We start from the raw sequence: 23,866 nt of genomic DNA on the forward strand, positions 1-23,866 counted from the left end.
TGGATTCTTTTATGTTTTTAAAGAAGTGAGAAATTAATTGCTTTTTTAATTCAGCACTGTGAAGGGAATGATAAGAGTTTCTTAGCAATCCAGAGGTTTATCCCCAGATCTTATTTCTGACCATAGGAGCACAAGGAAGAATATTTCACATTAAAACAATATCCTTACTGTCTCAGTATTCCTTGGTAGTCAAGGAATCCCTCTACCGAAAGAAGAAAAATGAGAAGAGCCCCAAGTGTCTGGACCACCAATATTTGCCAAGAAGAGTGGCTAGTCAAGCAGACTGAAGTGGGTAGAAAGCACTGTGTATCCAAGAAGTACAGTCCTTCATATCCATATACACCCATCAAGGGAAAGAGTGAGAGGGGTCCTCAAAAGAATATGTTATTGAAGAATTTCTCACAAGGACTGTGGGAATCCTGAACCTCTTACTGTGGTCATGTCTTACATTCCTTTTTAATATAATATGGATGTTCCATTTGATACTGCAGAAGACTGAGAGACATTCTGACTTGAAGCACTCACCTTTGCTCCTTTGCTTCCTTCAGGACCATAGGCATCTCTGCCATCCACACCCTGCACAGGTTGAACATACTGTGAGTTATATTTTAATAGAGGATTAGATTTATATCCAGTTTGACTTTGAAATAAAGATGTCCCATTACAGTGAGGTGCTCAGGCTGTTAAGATTAATGAATTAGGGCAAGCTCTCACTATATGGTCTAAAACCAGCAGCAAATGGTGGTAAAAGCCATAGAGAGAAAATAAGGATTAAGGCCACAGTTCCTTTCCTTGTGTGCCCTACCTTCAGCATATTCTTTCCTCTAGAGAATTTGATGTGAAAGATATTCTCTCTAGCCCACAAGGAATCTGGTGTCCATAAGGAAATTGGGAGCCAAATGTGAAATAATTTTAATTGTCTCAGAGAAAATAGAAAGGAATGAACTGTAGTATTTCAGCTGGATTGGTATTAAACTACAGGGGCTCTGAATTAGGGGAGAAAGACTCACAGGCATGCCTCTCTGTCCAGGTGGTCCGATTGGGCCCTTCTCTCCAGGGTCACCAGGTTCACCCTGTTACAATTGAAACACAGAAGCTGTTAGTTGGACTCATTTAGGAGAATTCTTCTTTCTGAAAAGTGAAAGTGTCTGTTAGACTGAAGTGTACCTATACATTTTATAGACTAGTTGATGCTGGGCAAAAGCATTCCGCTAGAGACCATGTTTCATGGAATGTTCCTTATGGTGGAACCGGAAAGGACTAGGCAAATCAGAATATGCTGAGCATTCATGCAGCTAAACTCCAAAGGCCTTTATTCAACAAAACTCCCATTGTAATACAGTTTTATCAGTGAAAAAAGTGGGGTTTGGAAAAGTTTATAATATAGTACTAGCAGGATATATCCTGGAATTCTACCAGCCTGAACCACCTGTTTATAGCAGATGATATTTCTCAGGCAGACTGTCTGCAGTGAGCTCTTAGTCCTCTCACAGCGTTTCTTTTCTTCAGTCTCTTTTTTGTTTCCGCTTTCCAATCGAACTTTCTTCTAACAAGGAACCCAATATTAAACAGCACAAAATCAGACACAGAAAATAGAAGGTATGATGAAAATTTCTAAGTATTTTTCCAATTTTTGTCACTGTTTCACTGTATGTTTTCACACAGTGACTATTTTTATAGTAACACTTTGACCTTCTGTCACTGAATGTAACAAACCTTCAAAGAGACTGAAAGGCTTAGCTAACTGGGATGACTTATGACTTACATTCAAAGATTCAACAACAACTGAGTTATTTTTATCAAATAAAGTTAGTCTCCCATATTAACATAAATGAAAGGAAAGTAAGGGATAACATTTATTATAAATGAACTCTAATGTAGACCATCTATTAGCATAAGTCTTTCTGTTAAACTTCATGTTGATTTAATTGTTCTCAACATACTCATTCCTCTATGATAGACATCGTAATAGTCAAGGTTCCTTGGAACTGTTAGGAATTTTTAGAAAAACAAGGTGAAAATAAGCAACTACACTTTTTTGAACTGGTAAGGCCAGATTGGACATTAGGAATAAGTTCTTCACAAAGAGGGTGGTCGGTCACTGGAACAGGCTTCTCAGGGAAGTGGTCATGGAACCAAGCCTGTCAGTGTTCAAGAAGTGTCTGGATGATGCACTTTGTCATGCGGTTTACTTGCCCTGCAAGGAGCAGGGAATTGGACCTGATGATCCTCATCAGTCCCTCCCAACTTGCGATATTCTGTAATTAACTGGAATGTATTTGCAATGGATTGGACAGATTCTAGGAATCCTAAAATGAGCTTCAGGGTCAGGTCAGCAGTCTTGCATGTTGTGAGAAACCAGGTCCCACTGAGAACCACTACCACAACAGCAATTACATTAGTGGTCATGGTAAAACTAAAAACTTCTTATTATCTCTCTGACACCTGTAAGATTACCTTGAACATATCACTTGTCTTCCCATGCAGTCTGAAAATGTCAAATGTCTATATGTCTTAATATTCTACACATGTTTCATAGGACAACAAAGTGTTAGAATATGCTTGTTCAGTCAAATTCTTGAATGAATGATACTGTTAGATTGCTGCAATTAGATACCTTAAAAATCTTTACCTTTTCTCCTCTTGCACCTAACTTTCCAACAGAGCCAGGTGAACCCGGGGGCCCCAGACTACCCTGTAATAAGAAGTATCAGTTAAAAGGTGTACAGTGAAGAAATCAAGGGCTCACTGCACTCAAGGATTCATTCCCACTTGAAATTACTACAGAGTCAGTATAAATAATAGTGCATTTACAAGCTTTCAAGGACCACAGTAAGAGTTACTGGTCAAGTCATCATTCCATTTCTTTCCTGTCTTCTGTACAACTGCTGTATAAACCTCAAAATGCTTTTAAGTATGAAATGAATGTTATTTTCAGCCTACATAGATACTTAGTCAATACATGCACATGTGCACAAACCCATGAATGCACACATATAATTGGGGGTGTAATCATGAACATTATTACTTGACTGAAGCAGATGACCAAGGCTGACAGTGTAGGACATTCCAGTCCTGATTTACACTGATGTAATTCCAGAACAAGAACCTCCAAAATCAAGAGCATCACACAGGGGAGGAGATCAGGAGACAGTGCTCAAATGTTACAACCTGATCATACTTCAGCAGTAAATCTCACAGGCCATAATGAAACTACTGATCATTATATAACTTTGATCTCAACTACACCACTGTACATCTGTATTTAACCATGCTGCAAGCCATGCTCTTAGTCCTCATACTAGATAACTGAGAGTAAAATCTAAAGACAAGGCTCCTCACTACAATCATGCAAAAGCTCAGTAACACTGACATTCACTTCCTATTCACCCACCTAAACTTATTTTCAAGGCTGTTATCATATGAAGCTGCAAATCAGTTACAAAAAATCAGCTACATCAAAAACCCCTCAGTTTCTACTTTCTATAAGCTTTTTAAAAACTCTTTATAAGAATAATATCAACACTGAGAACGAAAAGCCCTAATGTGTACAGTAGTAATATATTATTTAAAGCTAACCAGAGGGCCTGGCATGCCTTGTGGTCCTGGAGGTCCTCTGATCCCTTGTGGTCCTCCTGGGCCCTGATGTAAAAAAGCCATTGAAAAAAAAAAAAGTCAGTTCCAGACTGCTGACAGACTTTCAATGAAGATCAGATTCCTGCAATGATTAGAATACGAGTGCCTGTTTCGTGAGCCTTAATGCACAGGTGAAACTTCTGGTTGTTTGGTTGTCAGGATTTTCCTGTGTGAAGCAGCTGAGATGGTCACTGCCCAACAGCCTGATTCAGAGATTCACTGAGGTGTCTAAGATACCAAGGGGGCCATAAGCAGCCCACTATGAACTAGGCACACTTTCTCCAGATCCTAAAACATAAAGTTAAAAGCATCTTTAGAGGATCTAAGAGCATCTTAAAACTGGAAGCTACTATAAACAGTCTACCATGATAATTCTCTTCAAAATTACTCCACCTAGCAAATTTTTAAAACACAAAGCTTTTCACATTGGTTTTGTCGATGCAATAGATTTTATGCAATTTCTAATGATGTGTTGGCTAGATTACTTATTTTTGTTATTCATTTTCCTCTTTTAATTTCACTAGAAGCTGCACCCACATAACTTGCCACATTTAATTCCTCAGGGTTACATAAGAAATTTGCCAAGGAAGATTTCTTACTCACAAGATTCAGAAGCTGAAGTTAACCAAGCTTTCCAAAAGGAAAACAAAATATCAAGACTGACAATTCATTTTCTTCACAGCTAAAATAAAAACATAAGTTTTATTAGTTACCTGTGGGCCTGGAAGACCAGTCTCTCCTGGGTAACCTGCTTCCCCCAGATCTCCTTGCTCACCCTGCCAGAACAAAACCCAAGAAAACAACAACAAACCCAAACAAATTAGCACCTGTCATCTGTACATCAAAAGATAATAATTTCATATCTGTACATAGTTGATAGAATGTTTTTCAATGCTCCCAAACAGCTTTCAAGCAGCTTCAGATTCCTGTTGAAGAAACTCAGTAGAAAGTAAAAGACTTCAGCAGCTTTTTTTCTTGTTGTTTAGAGTGTGTGATGATTATAAAAGTTGCAGCACAAGAGGTCAGTTCTATTTGCTTTGCATTTTCCTGAATACATTTTACGTCAGGTTTCAGCACTATTCCTGCATTACCCTTGTCCTTGTCCTTGTCCCCTGCAAAAAACATGAGAAGTTATAAAGTCAGGACCACAAGGGCAGGTCCTCTTCCCCCTTACCCATGAAGAACGACTCTGAGGGGAAACCACAACTTCATTATCATACTAGAATCAGAGGCTTTTATACTCCACATCTTTCACCCTGGTTATTCAGTGAGGCAAGTCAAATACTGCACCATGGATAAAAAACTTTTTCAGCTCCCATCTCCATATAAAGCTGGCATGTGAGGATGAGTCAGTTTAGCTGACATCCATAACAAATATTCCCTGTCTGCTGGATTGAGTAAAATGGTGACAACTACCACCAAGATATTCCAGGCCTTGCAGATCCCCTTTCACTGAAGAAATCATAAACATATGTCTGAAGATTCTTGGGAAACAGATGGTTCTGGAAAGAATCTCTTGAGTAAAACTGCATTTAAAAGGCTGAATTTCCATTCTCCATCCCATGAATGAAATGAAAGATAAAACAGGAGGAAAAAAAAAGCCAAAAGCAAAAAGCAAAGACCAAAATTAATTTATAGCCAGAGTAACCACAATGTAAAATGGAACATCAGTAAGTATATGTTATTGCCAGATGTAAAAAAAAATAAATAGGAAAAGATTTCCACAAAAATTGTTTTGACTCTAATGAAGATGGACAAATTTCTAAGGCACACTCTACTAGAATCCAAAACAAATAGAAAGTTTTCACCCACTTAAATTTACTTTGAATCAAACCCAGAAAAGTGGTTGTTCTTTTTTCTTCCCCCCAACTTTTCCTCTCTTTCGTGCCTTCCTTTAGTTTACTCTCCCTTCCATCTTCAATATCTTGCTTTGTTTTCAGTACACAGACTGCATGTTCTTCTTGCCTGTGACAAACACCACTCTGACACTTCACCACACCCTCTGTTCCTTCTGCCCTGACTACTTCTGACTGCTAAGAATGGCTAGCTGTGCTTCTTTATGGTTTTTTAACAGAAGGATGGATGCCACTGTCATACTGCAGGGTTTACTGTTCCTTCTAGTTTCTCCAGGAGATGTGGAAGACAGAAGTGTACAATTCTCTCTGCCACTCACCTTTTTCACCTCTTCAATGAAGGATATTTACATAAGCTGTGTTCTGACCATGGGTTGGTGCCTAGCTTTTCAATGCCTACCTACCCATACAAATGTGGTTTTTATTATACTTTTAGAAGACAAAGCTGATCATCAGGTACTTAAATGAAAACAGTTTGGAAGTTCCTTGTTGCTGTGAGGTTCAGTCATTTCTCTTGTTCCGCACCACATCACAAAAGGGTGGCCTCATCACTGGGTGAGGGGGTTCCCAGGGAGATGATGAGGGTTGACTCTAAAGGCTCAGTGAATTCTGCACTCTGTGATTTTACTAAACAAGCTGAACATTTTATTTTCTAACCTCATCAGCATTCTTGTACTTTAGTGCAACAACAACAACAAGGCACAATTCCATTTTCACAGAGTCCAGTTTTGTCCTGTTACCCTCAGTAATCCTGTTACTTGGACTATTTTTTTCTGCTGGTATCTGACAGAAAAACACAAACAAATATTTTTAGAGTTAAGCAGCAATCAAAAGGGGGGGGGGAAGTGCACGAAGTTTCATAATTACCTAAGAAATGGATTTCTGAGTGTTTAGGCAAGAATTGGAATAATTAAGAGGCAGGCTTGATGAATATTCTTCAATATTTTAACATAAAATGCCTTCATAAACCCTATAAATAATTTCTGAGATAGAAATAGGAAACGGGAACTATAAAATGCTCATATTTTTTCAAGTTACTCTGATCCCTGTAGCCAAAGCTTGGTGCTTTCTCCATTACTGGCAGACAGTATCAGAATATTCCAGTCTATTCCTACTTGCAATACCCCAGACAGTGAAAATTCTGGATTCTCAAAGTGAAATCTAAATCATGACTTTGAGAAACCAGGTGGGGACAAGGGTTTTGGCACAAGGCATGCCTGTATATTGCAAAAAGCTGGGATGTGATGGGACTGTAGTTTAGGGAACTTACAGGACTCTCACTTCTGATTGTCATTTCCCAGTGAAATATTAATGTAAAAACCCTGTGCTACCTGGCTGCAGCACACAGGAAGAGAGTAATAAAGGTACAGCAAAACTGCTCCTCCCAACAGGAGAGGGACAGGAAGCCCAGAAATCAGAGGCAAATCAAACACTGTGCTGCTGAAGAAATATTTCTGCCATAAAAGTCACTGTGCCCTCCCAGTAGTCCTTTTCCTTTGCTGAAATTTATGTTCTATATTGCATCGCTATGGTTATTCTCAGTATTATTTATTAACATTTCACACTTGGTCTTCACTTTAAATGCTTGCTGCTGACACAAAAAAACCCTCACTCAATCCAGGTAGAAGTTTCATGAAAAATCATTAACCTTTTGCCAAATTAAGAACACAAGAAGTACTTCAATTTACATACTGCATCCACAATTAAAAACCTGAGAAACTGAACAAACTTATCAAACTTTTACTGGTTGTCCTCTAACAGCATGTTTTGTACATGCCAAACTTCATATTGTGAACCTGGATAAAGGAAACAGGGCTTTGGCAAGGACTTTGAAAGAACTGCTACTTGGGCGTTTGCACTTCATCCTGTCTCCTCTTTGATACTATGACTGCACTGATATTGTATGAGTATGATTGGGAAATAAGAGACGGGAAAAGCTGGTCCAAATTTTGCCCTGCCCATGTTTGTGAGTCAAGAGTTGCATAGAACAAACTCTACTCAAAATGCTGGTTTGCACATTTATTCAGACGTTACAATTCCGCCCATTCCCTAGACTCCAAAACAAGGCAGGATTTCGAGACATATTCCATCCTGCTGGTCTGACAGTGTCTTACATGAAGTTGTAATGTTTCCCTGGGTTTATATGCACTAAGATAGAAGGGAAATGCTATACCAAGGCATATACTGTCTCCCTTATCTCTGTCAGAAACCGCAGAGATATGGGAACCACAAATGGGAACCACTTGTGCTAAAGCAATGTTTCCTGAAATGATCATATAACCTATACTTGAGAATTCCTAGAATTTTTACTTGCACTAACCCACTCTCGAATATAGCTGCTTTTAGATGTGCTTTGATAACTGTATTTTGTAATTTGTACCCAGAGACAAACAAGATTTCTTTTCCAAGAACACTACCTGAATCATCGCTTAAGAGAATGGCAGTGATGTCTTTACCAAGTACACCTCCGTAAAGTTTATTGAGATCCAGACTCTATGGGGTATAGATCTAGGAAAACCAGGGCTACCATCCAGAGGATCTTCCTGGAACGATCAGTCAGCATGCACTGGGGTTGACCTATTCCTTACATCCTATACCAGCGTTCAAACTACACTACGTTCTTTTAGATATTGACTTTGGAAATTAAATTCTTTCCAAAACCTTGATCAGTTTATATGCTTCGAGCCAATTTTCAGAGCTCCAGTTACATCTATTTTTAGCAAAGCATCATTGCCTTAATTTTATCTGTGCTGTGTGTGTGCATCATGCATATATCTGTGTGCATGCAGCAAAGGAGGAATAAACTGTCAGACTTTGCAGCCTGACCACACATTCCTGTCATCTTTAGTGAGTCTCTTCTCTACTTACTTTCCCACATTTGCCCTAATAATAACAGTAGCTGTCCTTTTATTTTGATGAAAACTCTTTCCCAATTCTAAATCCTTCAAGTCAGGATGGCCTCTAGTACATCCACCTGAGATCCAAAGGCTGCCCTGGCTTGAGGTAGACTTTTGATTTTTAAGCACTTGTGTCTCGGATCACAATGAAACCTTCCCTTTAAGAGGAGCAAACACTGAGGCTGGACATGTAGCTGCATATAGATGGGTAGCAGCAGCATCAGCCACTCACCTTTATACCTGGAGGGCCTCTTCGACCTGCTGCACCCTAGGAAGGAGTGGCACGAGAGATTACATCCAGATCACTGAGCAACATGTGAAACAATGGCTTATAATAAAGTACATTATATACACTGTCAAATCAAAGGCAGCTTATAGAAAGCAGAGATTATTCCAAAAGAAAGATTTAAGGTAAAAAAGGAGAAAAGAGTGGATTTGGAACAGAAATTATTATGCTAGTAAGCCTTACAAAAAAGAAAGAAGGCTTTAGGTCCTTAGTGAGTGCAGAGGGAAGACATTTCAACAAAATTCTGGAAAACATCTTCCCAGTCAGCTGCCCTTTGGCTAAAATCAATGGAACAAAAGCCCTCTTCTCTCCCTCTGAGCTAAGAGGTTTGCACCACTTCCTGCTGCACACTGCTCAGCAGCACTAGTGAATGTTACTGTTCAACCTCCTGTCACTAGAAGCCTTTAAGATGTTTCTGCAGCCCGACTGAGGAGCGATCATCATTCCAGATTTTGGCATCAAGCACCATTCTGACGGACAAGAAAAGGTGCCTTCATAATTTCCAGTCTCCAGTGAACAAAAAAGAGCAGCTTAGCTGCCAGTGTGTTTATATATATGCTTGAACAGGCATATAAAACTTGTTGTCATGGGGAGGAAGAAGAGGTAGATTTACCTACAGCGAAATTATAAAGCAATTAAGGCTCATAGAAAAGGTTGCATTGAGTTTAAGGCTTGTGACTTCGCATGAATCAGACCTAAAATTAACAGGACAGCAAATTCCCGATCTTAAAGAATACAAAACATTTCAATGAACACAAGCTACTAAATTTTAAGCCAAGTATGTTTCGCTAGGAAAATATTAGAAGATTTTTGTTCCCTCTCCTTGCAGGAGTTCGAAGTATGGGATAACAGGAAGAAGAGAAAAAAGGGGTTTTCTCAAAGGAATCCCACTGTATCTTTTTTAACAGTAACTTCACCCCATATTGGCTACTATTCTTACATCAGGGCCAGCATCACCCTGCTCTCCTTGGAGTCCACGTGGGCCTGGATCTCCCTGCAAAACAAAATAATGATCAAGCTCTTTAAACATCTTTGTCTCTTTCTTGTACTTGCACATTCTTCTTAATACATTATTTCTTTTGTTTCTTCTTCTAAGTTTTCATTGCAATCAGTTGTGTCATGCTAAATATTGACCCCTGCTTTCTGCAAATAATTTGCATTCAAAATTATAAACCAGACAGATCATGCTTGCTTTGGACTTCCAATCCATCAGTTATTAAGAGCTGATACTCCATCAAGGCTTCTTGAATGAAATAATTTTTGTTGACTTCAGCTTTTCAGTTGGACTTGAGATGAGAAAGTTTGATGAGATCTGCTTTAAACAAGTCATCAAAACCCAACTATTCTCCAAAAATTAACCCTCACAGTTTTTCTACTGCTTCCATCACACTCTACATAGACATATGCACATATGTGTCCAAGCACATGCTCAAAACCCTACTTATTCTGATAGGATTCATCTTCTAAAATAGTGGATTTTTCTCACATGTTGCTAGTTCTCAGCTTCTTAAGCTTTCATCCACCATCATTTATATATACTACTGTCCAACTACTTATCAACTTTGCTTATTCTTTCCAAATAAAGTGCAATAGAGAAATGGGCTGTGCTTTTCTGTTATGTTTCTTTTCTTGCAGTATTCTTCAAAGACCTCTTAAAAACTCAGACATTGCTATATAAGCACATAATCCAGCTATTATATTCTTGATACAGGTCAAAATGGTGTTTACCCACCCTCCTGAGAAATAGCAGTTCCATAGCAAAATGCATATAGTTTGTTGATACCCAATGCATTTTTACCAGCATGATTTTTAACAGTATCCTTATAACCCATTACTAGAAGCCTCTCAGGTGACTGATGCAAATTTGTGGTAGAATAATATATTCTAGTCCATATCTTCCCTCAGGCCTATATTATGAGAATATTTCCATAGTCTTTGTAAACCTTTTTAATTTTTTTTTTCTTTTATACTGTATCACACACTTCTCAAAGATTTCTGTGCTGCAGACAAACACTAGAGGCAAAATACAAAGCAAACAAGCAAACAAAAAACACACACACACACAAAAAAAACACGACAAAAAAAGAGCCTCTTGGTCACTGGACAGCCAATACAATTTAGTAATTATGCAAATCCTCTCTCCATAATTATAGAACTACTTGCTTACCTGTGGTGCTAGGCTTCCTTTTTCACCTTTAGGACCACTAACACTACTGTTAGCCCCAGGATCTCCCTGGAAAAGTTAAATGGAAAGCTCAGCATTTTCAGTGATCCCACCTTTATTGCTTTGATTATAGAGGCAGGATACGGAAATAATATTAATTAGATTTGTCATTGCAGACAACTAGAAATGAAAAGGCTATTTTAAATGAAGATGCCTGTAAGAACACTATATAGGAAGTTCTGCGAAGTCCACGAAGTTCTTTTCCGAAGAGATTAAAGGCAAAATTACTAACGGGCAAGAAATTAAACCCTGAAAATGTGAAGCTGTTCTGGTTGATTTGGTATAGTTAATTAAGATCATATCTTGTCCGTGAGTTTCAGATGGGGGGGTTACACTACAGTGGAATTCCATTTAGCTGCTTAATGCTAGACACAGGTGAAATCCTGATCTCTCAAAGAGGCAAATTACCATGACATCTGGATTTAAGTTTTCTTTTAATATAATCATTAGAAATCAGGAGTCAACACTATATTTGAATGTTTGGAACAAAATCTTCGAAATATATGTGAGAAGACAAAGTTGTGATACAAGAAGTGTTGTGTCTCCACTGAAATTTCAGTCCTCAGGGAGTGTGTTCATATAGAGCTCTGGAGCATGCAAGGAAAAAATATGAGCATGAAGAAGTAACTTACCTTTGCATCATTATAAATTGCTAACCAAGAGTTAATGCTCAGGGTTTTCAAGTGATCTCAAATTCCTCTTTAGGATGGGAACCACCAGGAAGACCAGTCTAGTCCACTTGGTCTTTTCATTAAACCTTCTGGTCTAGTGGGAAGTGTTCCTGCCCATGGCAGGGGTTGTGGAACTAGATGATCTTTAAGGTCCCTTTCAACCCAAGCCATTCTATGATTCTGTGATAAGGAGCTCCAAAAGAAGTTATGTTGTCCACAGTAACAAAAAAACAAACAAACAAACAAACCAAAAATGCAAGGAACAAGCAGGAGACCTGAGGCTTAAACACCTGTTTCCAAGCAACATATCAAAACACATCAGTCCATCTACATACAAAGAGTTTAGGACTCCTGGAATATGCCATGCTTCTTGCAGAGTACTACTTATCTAGCACCGTGAAAAACTCTTCAAATCATGTAAATTTCAGACGTCACCATCACAAAATCCAGGCACAAATCAGTGCAACATAACAAAAATAAAGGAATACACTTACATAATCTCCTCTTAGACCAGATTCTCCTCGTTCACCTGGTTCTCCTCTGGGGCCTTTTCTGCCCTAAATTCATAAAAAGAGCACAAACAATTCAGGTACAAGTAGAAATAGTATCTGTCATAAAGGAAGGCCAGATAAGAGAACACAGATTTGTTGAAGTCAGTGGAGCTATACTGATTTACAGCAGGAGTCACATCATATTAGAGAATAGGCAGCTATTAAACACAACTCAGAGGAATTACAGACAGCATTACACTTTGGAAAGATGTTTCCATAAAATCTAAACATTACTGTAAAGGGTACTTCACCCATTTTCCTCTGTTGCCTTTCTCTCCAGAAGGTCCAGGCAATCCCCGTTCTCCCTAGACTCACAAAAGTGGAAAAAAGAAGAAAAAAATAATGTTTGTTCTTTCTGATAAATGTGGTTATCAGGGTTTATCTGGCAGAATCCAACTTCAATCAGATATGTAATTCTAAACACGTAACAGTGGAATTTCTGTTCAGGATTAAAGCCATAAAACCTGTACTTTTGAACCCTGAGGTAGGTGTCTTTAGTAACACTGCACATGTAATGATTACCTGCTCTCCATCAGTGCCATCGAATCCACTCTCACCATATTCACCCTGTAGCAATAAGCAAAAAACCCCCTTTCAGCATCAGTCCACTTGTCTCTGAGCAAGTGTTCAGCCTACCTTTTTAAACTTGAATAAGGTTAGTTGTTTTCAATGGTTAGCAAGAATAATTAGGAATAATAATTATAAATTTGAATTAATAATTAATATTTTGACAAATTAAGAACATCTTAATTATTTGTTAAGAACAGTTTATAAGAACAACAGTTATTAAAACTATAGATTTTCATCAGTATTTAAATTCTGTTTTTCCTTCTTTTTGTTTTCAAATCTTTTTTCAACTGCAGCATCTTCAATACCTAGATATATTTCAAGCTATAACTACTAGTATTTGATCTATCATGCTGATAACTTTTTAATTTTGATGTCAACCATCATGTGTTTGTATTGTGCTTTTCATTTTTACATAGCTTTATACCATGAACAGTGTATTGAAAAGCTAGAAAGAATAACCATGACTAAAAAAAATTACAGAAGACTGATCCTAGACTTTACGACTTGTTAAATAAACTTCATAACTCTTTCAGCAATGTGGTGCTTGCTACAAAAATAGCAGTCATCTTCCTTTTCAAACACACATTGCTCTTCTTCTCCCTTTGTCTGCAAAAATGATTCCCCATATTGCAACTGATTATGGAAGACATTTTCCCGCAAAACATCCATTCCTTCTTTATGGAACTTGTGTGAGGCATCTAATTAGACTTACAACTGTGAGAACCTTATTTCATTTATGCATGCTTCACAATGTTTCAGACCTGACCAAATAAGCTTCTTCCATCTTTCTTTACTAGGATAAAAATGAAGGAATTAACTTAGCAGAGACCACTACTCTGAAAGCTGAAATGATATTCAACCAACCACTGAAAGTGGCACAAGACATCAGGACTCTCACTGTGAGAGAGACCACAGATACAATTGCTTCGTAGAATTTGATGCTAAACTGACTTTGCAAAACCACCTAGTTGAAGTTCATGAGAGAGAATTTCTTTTATTTATAACAATTCTGTATGTACAACAAGAAAAAACAGCTGGCTGTACATTTTGATTAGATTAATATGTCACAAACAAGAATTTCTAAATAAGTATTCCAGAAAAATTATGAGCACTAAGTCAGCAATCATGATTTTTATTTGTGTTATTTTCTCGTCACTCATTTTCTACCTCAGAAAACCTGAGCTAAACTTCAAAGCATTAAATACTCAGAATTGCCTTTTTTTCTCCAAATAGCTATGCTAAAATGCCTTGCAGACTTCAATAAACTGCCTCAAGATTACTAAGTTGGCAGAATTGAATCACATTTTTTATGTGTTGAAAGTTTCATATTTTTAGATAAAATCAAATTAGTAGATATAATGACACAATGCCACATATTCATTGGATTTCAGTAGGGTTTGTGCACCTGGTAATTTCTACTCCACTATTCAACTTGGACAAATCAAAATCATCAGCAAGGACTCTCCCTCTTCTATATTCAGATGTTTCAGATATTTAAAGGAGGATAAATTACTTCAGAGAACAGAGAAGAAAATGGAAAAGGAAAGAGAAACATGTGAGAAGATTAAAAAGTTAGTACGGAGCAGGACTTTAAAGAGAGCTGAGGTATCAGAAACACACTCAACTTTCTCACTTCAGTTATGGAGACAAATATCTCCTGAGTCTTTGAGGCTCCCAAGTCTTTTTTAGAAAGTGGGTTTGTGTAAAAGCGTTCAAGTTAATGCCATTTCAATTACTGTAGCTTGGTAACTAATATTGCCATTACAGATCACTGTCTTCCAGGCTTCACATTTTATTAATGAATTGGTGACAATATCTCTTTGATGAACAGGTATGTTTAAAAGGTTAAACGAGACATGCAATAATAGTGGATGACAAGAACAGCATGAAAAGAAGTTTGAATATTGAATAATGTCAATAGTATCAACAATGATCTAGTGAAAGTGCTGTCCAAACCCACAATAAATATTATTCACAATCTTTTTTCCCCCCTCTATTCTGCTTCCTCAACGATTAGAATATGAGATTCACCTGACAAGAATTACCACCTTAATAGATTATCAAATTAATCAGCAAATAAATCCCTGTTAGTTAGAATAAATCAACTACGACCGTAACCACATAAAAATAAAATTATGACTGTTTATTTTGACTAATGTGATAGGTATCTTAAATTCATTCTTAGACAACCATTGCAAAAGTACATTAAATGCTCTGAAACTTTTACACTGTTTTCCTTCTTTGCTGATATTTTCTTACAAGGTAACATGAACTTTAAAGGAAGCAGAACACTGTTCTCAAAGAAAATTGATCACACATGAACACACTTACCTGATTTCCTCTGTAGCCTCTGCCCCCCTTAAATTAAAAATAAACACAGATGAAATTTGGTGAAAGTACTTTTATTGAGCTTGAAAAGCAGGGCACCATAGCTTGCTGTGCATGGGCATTCTGGGCTCCATATCAGTAAGTTCCTACCGTAAAACCCTCTACTGCCGCTTATGGGATTTACCCCTTTCCTGTGGGGAGATAGTACAGCCCTCATTTTCATTCGTGTTCCTTAAAGCTTTATAGCTTTAACTAAGGCCAGTCTGGAGCTGTTGGTGAAAAAGTCACTGTCAAGTTGCCTAGACAGCAACATCCTTAGCTGTTGGACCATGCTTCAGTTCCTCAAAATACCTCTCAAAAAGACAGCCCTCGGATTTGTCCCCAGTACAGAAAACAGGTTTGTGGGACACAAAATTAGGAAATATTTCACAGTCACATACTTGCCTTATGGCCTCTAGCACCTGGACAACCCCTGTCTCCTTGAGTCCCAGTGAAACCAGCTGGGCCTCTCTCCCCCTAAGAAACAAAACAAAATGTTCAGTCTCATCCATACAATGATGGTTACTGGTTAATTCATCACATAAGACTAAAGCAAGACAGAATTCTATCACCATTCACTGTGCTAAGGACACAAGTGCAAGTCACCTGGAAATTTTCATACTGACCATAAAAGAGCAGTCAGTTACTAATCTGAGTTGCACCTGGTTCTCTGCTCTCGCTATCATGCCATGTTTCAGACTGCAATACCAACCTCCGACTGAAATCTTTGTACTTGAAGGTAGTTTTTTTTTTAACTGAATAACTAACTCACTTCTGGTGGGTTGTTGTTTTAACTCAATTACTAGCTATTGTGATGTGCAGAAGCACAGAGAATCAAATCTGTATATTTACCTGCAGATACATGTTGCTTAAACGCATTTTAGGTTAGCACTGGTGAATCCTCAGTGAGTAAGTGCAGACAGGCTCAGGCACCAACTGTCAGCATAATAGCAGGAAGAAATATGTTTACTTACAACCCCACCTTCCTCACCAGGATGGCCCGGAGATCCTCTGTAACCCGTATTTCCCTGAAAAATGAGAATTTAAAAGATAAGTAGCATTGTTCTCCAAGCACACTATCCTAACAGTTAAGGTCATGGGCACAAGCATGCATGCTCAGAAATATTGCAAAAAACAGAAGCACTTTGAAAAATAAAGTAATTCTTCTGAAATGTCTATGTTAGACCTTCTACCTTCCTTCCCGGACTTCCCCGGACACCACGATCACCATTTTCTCCAAGGCATTTACAAATAACCTTACAGCATTTCCTTTCTGCAACAGTATCCTGAAAAACAACAAGAAACATTTCATTTATGTATATTAATCATAAAGCAAAGACTGATTTTTCTCTCCCATTTGTTTTTACCACAGAAGGACTTACAAGGTTTCTCTGCAAGATGCTTGCAATCTCTGCAAACCCAACACTCAGAGGTTCATTGTATCCAAAGCCTCTGCCAAACTCTATCTCCCAAAATTCAGTCAAGTTCTGTGTACTGTCCAGGCCAACTAACAGGAGTGCATCAAGACCTTCAATGTAAGCACAGATTTTAATTAATGAATGCCTGAAATATACTATTTAACCAACAATATATTTTTAAGTAACAGCAATTCTCTAAAAGACTTACACTTCACGGTGTAGTGGTTTGAATCTTGTTTTCCCCCAGAGGCTAAGAAAAGTGGTAGACCCCAAGGGGTGGAAACCCCTGGAAGTTTTGGAGTTCTAGCCAATGGGCGCTCCTGCAAAAATGTCAACATCCCACAATCTCACCGGAAGAGATGAGTTGTAGTTTGGTTGTTGTGGAGGAGAGGTGGCCATGTTGTAAAGCCACGAGGAAGGGGCTCTGAGCCCCTTGGGCCCTCTGGGGCCCCCCAGCCCCTGGCTGGGGGGGGATTGCAAAGACCTGGAACAGTGTTAGACTGGACTAAGTGTCTGTAGTTATGCCGGGAGATGTTTTCTCCATGGGCGCAGAGCAGCAGCCAGCACTGACCAGAGAAACGGTGGCAGAGAGCCAGGAGAGATAAGAACCTGAACTGGAGAAGCAACAGAGACATGCAGCACCACAGAGAAGACTCCTGGAGAGGGAGAGAGAGAGAACCAGCAGCTGAGAGACAGAGTTCTGGGGGTAAGACTGTACCAGCCCCCCAAACTCCTTTGAGACCTCCTGGAAGGAGGAAGATGATGGACTCTTACTTGAAAGAGCCTTGAAGTGCGACCTGCACTGCAGAAAGGAGCTAGAGAGCTCCAAGAGGAATGCAGAGGGGGTGACCTTGGCTCCCCCCTTGCACTGCTGCCACGGTGGCAGCCTGAGAGACAGGGCACAGAGGCCCTGCAAGGAGCTGAGTCTCCTGGAGATACCAGACCGTCACGAAGACCCCCCTGTGTCTTCGTGATATGACGTGGTGATACGACCTTGTCTGGGGTTACGAAGCCCACGGAAGACCCCTCGGTTGGAGGCGATGGGGCCAAGAGAGGCTTGAATACCTCCCTCGTGAGTGCTGGCAGAAAGCCAGCTATCAGCTGCTGCATGTAGAGAAGACAGACAGACTGCTGCCTCAGAAGATGCTGCTGCTTAAGGACTGGAAGGGATCTGTCCTTCTTTCCCTCCTGGACTTTTATTTGGAGGGGAGAAGAGATCATTGTAAATACATATGTCATGGTAGAGATAGTTGTGATCGTGTGTATAATGTGATATGGTATTTATTTGTACAGTCATTGTAATATATTCCCTTTCCCCCACTTTGAGTCTGGTGTGTGTTTTGTCTGGAAAAACCCATCTCACATTAGGTTGAGATGTGGGAGGAGGAATGGAGCTAGGGGATTGGATTTTGGGACTATCTCAAACCATGACACACGGCTTCAACACAGTATGTTCAAAGAAATCAACCTATTGAGAACAATGTGTAAAAGAAAAATCCAGACCAGTAATTTTCCAATTAACTTCTCTCCCCGGTTGTCAGACCAGATTGCTACTCAGTGCCCAAATATTAGTGTTTTGCACTGCAGAAGTCTGAGTTATGCCTAACCTCTGGTGCTGTACTCGTCAGTGAGAGGGGGCTGACTTGAGTCACATCAGCTGTTGAAGCTGGATCCCAGAAACTAGAACCTCAGCACACCTATGTGTATTTTTCTGCCATCATCTGACGAACAGTGACAAGTCATGTACCTTGGTTCACATGGAGAAACAAACACTCTCCCAGGGACTCCTGAGAAATGCCACGTGAGAATAGAGAGGCAACATTATGTGGAAAATTTGCAGTGGGGGAGCAATACACTGGGCCTTGGGTAAGAGGAGGCTGGAGCATCAACATCATACTGTAATACCTTTAAAGCGAAGTGAGTCAGATGCTTTCCTGAGATCTTCCAGCGAATCATCCAGCCCATCTGAAAATACTAACAGAACCTGTCAGAAAAGGGAGTAATGCCAAGTCAATTGTGAAGGGACTGAAAGTTCAGTCATTGTAAAAAGTACAGTTTGCATTGAAAACTGGCTACGAGGTGGTCAAATTCCACTTCGCTGTGTAGATCTGAAATATGTGCAGGAAAAAAGTGCTGAGGAGCAAGGAGAACAGAACACAAAAGTCTGTTCTCCCTGACAGCACTTGAAGTTGAGGGATTTGTCTTGGTGAACAGTTCATAGCATGGCTATTATGTCTGTCATCTTTTTAGCATGCCAGGAAGGCCAATGCTGCTGTGACTTATCCACTGAAAAACTTTTTCTGATGTCTGAAGAGTTCTCCATTATGTGAATGTGGAAAAGAACTTAGAGCAAACAAATTTTCCCCTTTCTGCAAGAGTAGCTCCAGCTGGCTGTCACTGAGCCACACTAGGAGATGTATCCTCTCTAGGTCCAATCCTTCCACCCCACAGATGCTTATGTTCCCTTGCCCTTTCCACAAAGGTAGTATATCACCCTGCTCCACTCTCTGCCATATTTTATCCTGTTAAGGCATAAGGCTTAGCTCACCTATGGATGCTAATCATTTGTACTGGCTACATTTCCACCTTTTCAGGCCAAAGACCTATAGTTAAGCCTCTTCCACAATGGAGGATAGCATAGTTTTCTACAATTCCCCCCTGAGCTACCAGTCTCTTCCTATTTTTCTCCTCCCCTTCCCTCTTCTAACGAGCAGAAGTCTTCTCAGGACCCACTCATCCAGTAAATTTGTTTTCCCAGAAAGAAGCTGCAGAGCTAAACTGTCTCCTGTCCCCAGTGGTAATGACTTCGAGTCCTCCTATACTCTGACCAACAAATGGACAAGCACAGCTAGAGCTTCTTCCCTCCTATTCTTCATATTTTACATTCCCTATACAAGACACAGCTTTGACCAATGCAAACCCTTTTGCTTCTGTTAAGATAAATTTTTCTGCAGCTGACAAAGGCAAAGAAAGTGACTACCACACCAAACATTCCAATTCCGTGCTAAAGCAGCAAGGAGACAAGAATTTAAGAACAGGCAGAGCTCACTGGTTTTGGTGGTGTTCCCAAACATCCCATATGGAGGCACTGGTACTGACTCTACATTTGCTCAAGCAAATTGTGATACACAGGAGAGCTGGACCATGGAGGGTTAAGCACACCACAGACTGTCAGGAATAACACTCTAGGCCTGGGCTTGATGGTTTTTTTTCTATAATCTTTTAATTTTAAAAACTTGGGGAGCAGGGAATATGGGGTGTCAGTGCACCCATTACATGTAAGTATATGTAAACTTATGTTTACAAAGCTTTTCTTTATTGTTTTGTTCTATTTTTCTTTATTGTATTGTTATTATTGTTTTGTCAAAAAAGGCTGGAATCATGTCCAACTCTTTCGGTGCAAAACAAACAAATAATAAAGAAAAGAAGAAATGCAAACAACAGCAAATCCCTGTCCCCGATGAGGTTTATAACTAATAATCATTACAGAACAAGCATATTATTGCTCAGGATCCTAGGGAAATTAAATTGTGATTTGATTTGCATTCTAAAGTCTTCCATTTTCAATTTGCACATAAACAGTATCAGAAAGAAATATTAATCCACTGGTAAAGTCCTGAGATATGCAGCATTTTTATTTCTAGTAATAATGCATAAGCAGAAAGAAGCCTTGTTTGACTCTAACCTTCAGAATTGGCAATTAGGAGGAAAAAAGCACTGCTTTTTACTGGTATGTCAAACAAGTTCTCTCTCTGAGGCTCATAAGAAGCAAAATCTTATGTGGTCATCTTCCCCATTCAGACATTTTAAGAGATTTTTGGAAAAAAATGCTATTAAATATGCAGCAAATTACAACCTAAACTGATAAGCCACACCTATGCAAATGCTGTAAAAAATGGAATACCAACTTTCATCTGAAAGCAGGGAAATCTGTAATTTGGCTTTCTCATTCCACATGATATTAAAATTAACATTTTATAAAAGTTAAAATAAGGCTGAAAGAGGAAACCCCTTATGTATTTTGCAAGGTCCTTCTTCAGTAGGAAGGTCCTACTGCATGGAGACCTTAGTAAGTGATAACATTCAATAGCTACTACAGGACATGCTCAGTGTTTTACTGCGTTAGGGCCTTATTAAGGATAAATTGTCAGGGCACTCACCCTGAAACACTCCAATGAGAGCTAAATTTCTTGAACCCAAGTTGAAAGACTCCCCACTCATGTCAGAAGAGATTAAATGAAGCTTTATACTTTTCCCTTCACTTCAAGATGGATGAATAAACTGCATCTATGCAGATTTTCCTTATCATCAGTTACCCTTAAGTAGAACTCAGCTTTGTTACTGGAAATTATTTGATAAGTTAGCGACATGAATAAACCTCCATAAACAAATTTCTCAGATGACCTTTTTCTGTGACTTCTGCTTAGAGCTGTCGCTGTTCTGGACAGAGATATAGCATCAGGATTAGGAATTCCTAAAGGAGAACAACTTTCCACTACTCAAAGTACAAACATTTCATGGTAGATATAAGAAGGTTATCTGTACGAATAGTTGTCATCATACGTATTAGGACAAATGTTCTGGGTACCATCTCACTGCAGGAGTGCCTGGGAAGCTGGAATTGAAATACATATTTATATCAGGTCAATGAAAAACAGGAGGTTCTATATAAAAATAAGGAAAGATTTTTTATTACATGGGCGACTGAGCACTGGCACAGGTTGCCTGGAGAGGCTGAAGAGTCTCCATTCTTGGAGATACACAAAAGCCACCTGGACATGGTCCTGGGCAGCCTGTTCTAGTTGACCCTTCTTGAGCAGGGGGGTTGGACAAGGTGACTTCCAGAGGTTCCTTCTAATCTCTACCATTCTGTGATTCTGTTTATTAAATTCACATATTCCTGAACAACATTTTTGTCTCCCTAGAGTATTCAGCATCAGGAACTGTAAACATCAAACTGTGTAACTTCTTTCCAAGATATATGCTCATACCATTAAGTTACCTTAACTTCAGCAGAGGTCACATTAAAGAACTTCTCCTCAAGTGCCTGCAAGAAATCTGTATTCAGGTAGGTATCCACAGTGGCCTGTGCATCTAAGAACTTCTGGATGATCTCTTCATTATAGTCTTCAAAACCAGAGTCAAAGATTAATTGGTTGGTCTGTGCCAATACTTGGAACTTGAATCTAATGTTGACTGGAGCTTTACAGCTGGTGTTTGGTAATGATTTCATCTGGAGTAAAAGTCTGGGGAGGAATGCTTGCAATCTCTGTTTCAGGAGCACTGTGGGCTCTGGTTGCATGCGCCTTGAAGCATCAACTGCTATAGAAAGATCTATGTTGCAATCTGAAAAAAAATATATAAGAAACACAAAACTACAAACATACGCTATTTGTGATCTTGGGTTTTTTTGCCAGAATCATGGCAGTGGAACAAAATTCAATATGGTAGATTTAAAACCAGAAGTCAGAATCAGTGAGATTGGTTTTCCATAAACATAAAACACCATCATCCCGCAGGTTTCAGTGGGACCACGTGAACTTGAAAATAGTAAGAACCACATTACTGGATGTCTGCACATACCCAAACTGCAAAACATGTCATTGTTCCATCAAATGTCATCAAAAGGCCTAATCTTGAAAATGCTCCTGTGAGCTTTGCTACCGAGAACACGCAACATATATTCCAATTGCAATAGGAAGCTTGATGGCTGACTGTGGTCTGTCACTTTGTCACAAGACCAGGTGATACATACAAATGTAGAACAACAGGCCAAAGAAACATGAGAGAAAGAGGCAGCATTGCCTACATGCAATGTTATATAACCACTGTGAAAAACAGCTGCTGTAAGGTGAGGAATTGCTTGTATAGCTCCTTATAATAACAGCAAATACTGTGATGTGGTTAATTCCTTCCCTCTCTCCAGTCATCTTGCCCTCATTAAACAGCTAAACTACATGGCTTTTTTCTTCTTGATTATTCATTTCTCATGTTGTTTTTTCTGCTGTGCTCCTAGATGCATTAATATTCATTGTTGTACTTCTGCAAGGAAGTCAGAGGCAAGCAATTTTAGCTGTAAAACAGCACTCTACCTAATTTTTTTCCTTCTTCACTCATTGCCTCTGAAACACTTAGCAATCACAAGGTTGTTTTCAATATTGGTTTGCTAGTCTGGGCTAGCTCCTACAGACCATTATTCCAAGTTTTTTGAGTTTTCCCTCTCTCATGAAAAAGATGAATGTGTTCAGTTCTTTAACCAAATACATCTAGAAATAATTTCACCTCAAAGTGACCATCGTTACATTTCAGCAAACTCACCTGTGGTACAAAGTGCCCCCTAGAGGGCATGATCTGCTGGAAAGCAGCATGAGAATTTTTAAATGCAAAAGGTCACACTGAATGAGTCTTTATGGCTAAAATATCTGACATTCAGGCCTCAGAGCAACATCAAAAATCTATAACTTATCTGTTTAGTTCAAAACAAGACAAACAGTTAAATATATCTATACATGCACACATATCTACACACGTTCATGAACATAATATTTAATGGATATTTCTTTCGGTATGTGTTCATGTCCAGGACACAATGAGTATGTTTTCAAAATGAGATTCTTCTAAAACCTGGGTCTTTCTAATGACATAGTTTGGAGGCAGTGTGCAGGGCAACCACGGACTCAGCAGTTTTGCCCTGACAATTGGTAATCCACACTGCTTAGCCCTTAAAACATTCTCTGTCAAGTCCCCAGTGTACCAGCAATAACAATAAAACAGCAGTAAAGCATTCACTTCTTTTGCTACTGTGTTGTGGATGAGAACGTGTAAAACAGCTTCTGGTATGTACTCTATACTCTCTTGATAATCTCCATTTGTTTTCAGGAGTAAACACCTCTGTGTCGCCAACCTCTTTTTCTAATCACCTGTTCTCCTACAGACATCCACATTGTTAAACTTCTCTGTCTTACTGTTGCAAAGGTATCTTTTTCCCCTGTTGACATGCTGTACCTCAAATGTGTTTTTTTTAAATTGAAAAATCTGTTATTTTATGGGAAGGTTATTTTATGGAGAATGGAGACTTAATAGTTTTATTTCAGGCAAGAAGGTCAGTGAATATAAGAATACAGATGAGAGTACAAGATAAAACAGTCTTCACAGAAAGTTGATCTTTGTTCTATGAGACAAATTTATGCAGAACTTAGTAATAAATAAACGCATCACTGAGATCAAAGCCAATATGCTGTTCTTAACTTCTCTCTCTCTAAACAAGTGTGCCTGTATATATATAAACTTTACTGCTGTATCTCCCATTAAATCTCCCTGTTTTCTGGCTATGAAACACCAGGAGGTGCTCCTGCATCAGCCACGGTCAGGCTGTTTCATGGTAGTGCACTCT

The 23,866-nt window shown here is 39.0% G+C and overlaps 1 protein-coding gene across 1 annotated transcript in view; it reads right to left on the reverse strand.

Moving 5' to 3' along the window:
• The window catches only part of COL6A6 (collagen type VI alpha 6 chain), a 46,752-nt gene that overhangs the window by 13,615 nt on the left and 9,271 nt on the right, over positions 1-23,866 (reverse strand). The window contains exons 3-20 of the mRNA XM_051789065.1: positions 21,476-21,819; positions 18,379-18,457; positions 16,438-16,583; positions 16,249-16,341; positions 16,030-16,083; positions 15,461-15,532; positions 15,020-15,046; positions 12,641-12,685; positions 12,370-12,423; positions 12,062-12,124; positions 10,840-10,905; positions 9,613-9,666; positions 8,619-8,654; positions 4,350-4,412; positions 3,580-3,642; positions 2,633-2,695; positions 1,011-1,073; positions 526-576 (exon numbers count right to left, since the gene is read on the reverse strand). Of these exons, the coding sequence (XP_051645025.1) occupies positions 526-576; positions 1,011-1,073; positions 2,633-2,695; positions 3,580-3,642; positions 4,350-4,412; positions 8,619-8,654; positions 9,613-9,666; positions 10,840-10,905; positions 12,062-12,124; positions 12,370-12,423; positions 12,641-12,685; positions 15,020-15,046; positions 15,461-15,532; positions 16,030-16,083; positions 16,249-16,341; positions 16,438-16,583; positions 18,379-18,457; positions 21,476-21,819 (1,436 nt within the window). The remainder of the gene's footprint in view (positions 1-525; positions 577-1,010; positions 1,074-2,632; positions 2,696-3,579; positions 3,643-4,349; positions 4,413-8,618; positions 8,655-9,612; positions 9,667-10,839; positions 10,906-12,061; positions 12,125-12,369; positions 12,424-12,640; positions 12,686-15,019; positions 15,047-15,460; positions 15,533-16,029; positions 16,084-16,248; positions 16,342-16,437; positions 16,584-18,378; positions 18,458-21,475; positions 21,820-23,866) is intronic.

This window comes from Manacus candei, unplaced genomic scaffold (genome assembly GCF_025592945.1).
Source record: "Manacus candei isolate 608988 ecotype Guabito, Panama unplaced genomic scaffold, ASM2559294v1 h1tg000026l, whole genome shotgun sequence".
Taxonomy (NCBI): Eukaryota; Metazoa; Chordata; class Aves; order Passeriformes; family Pipridae; genus Manacus; species Manacus candei.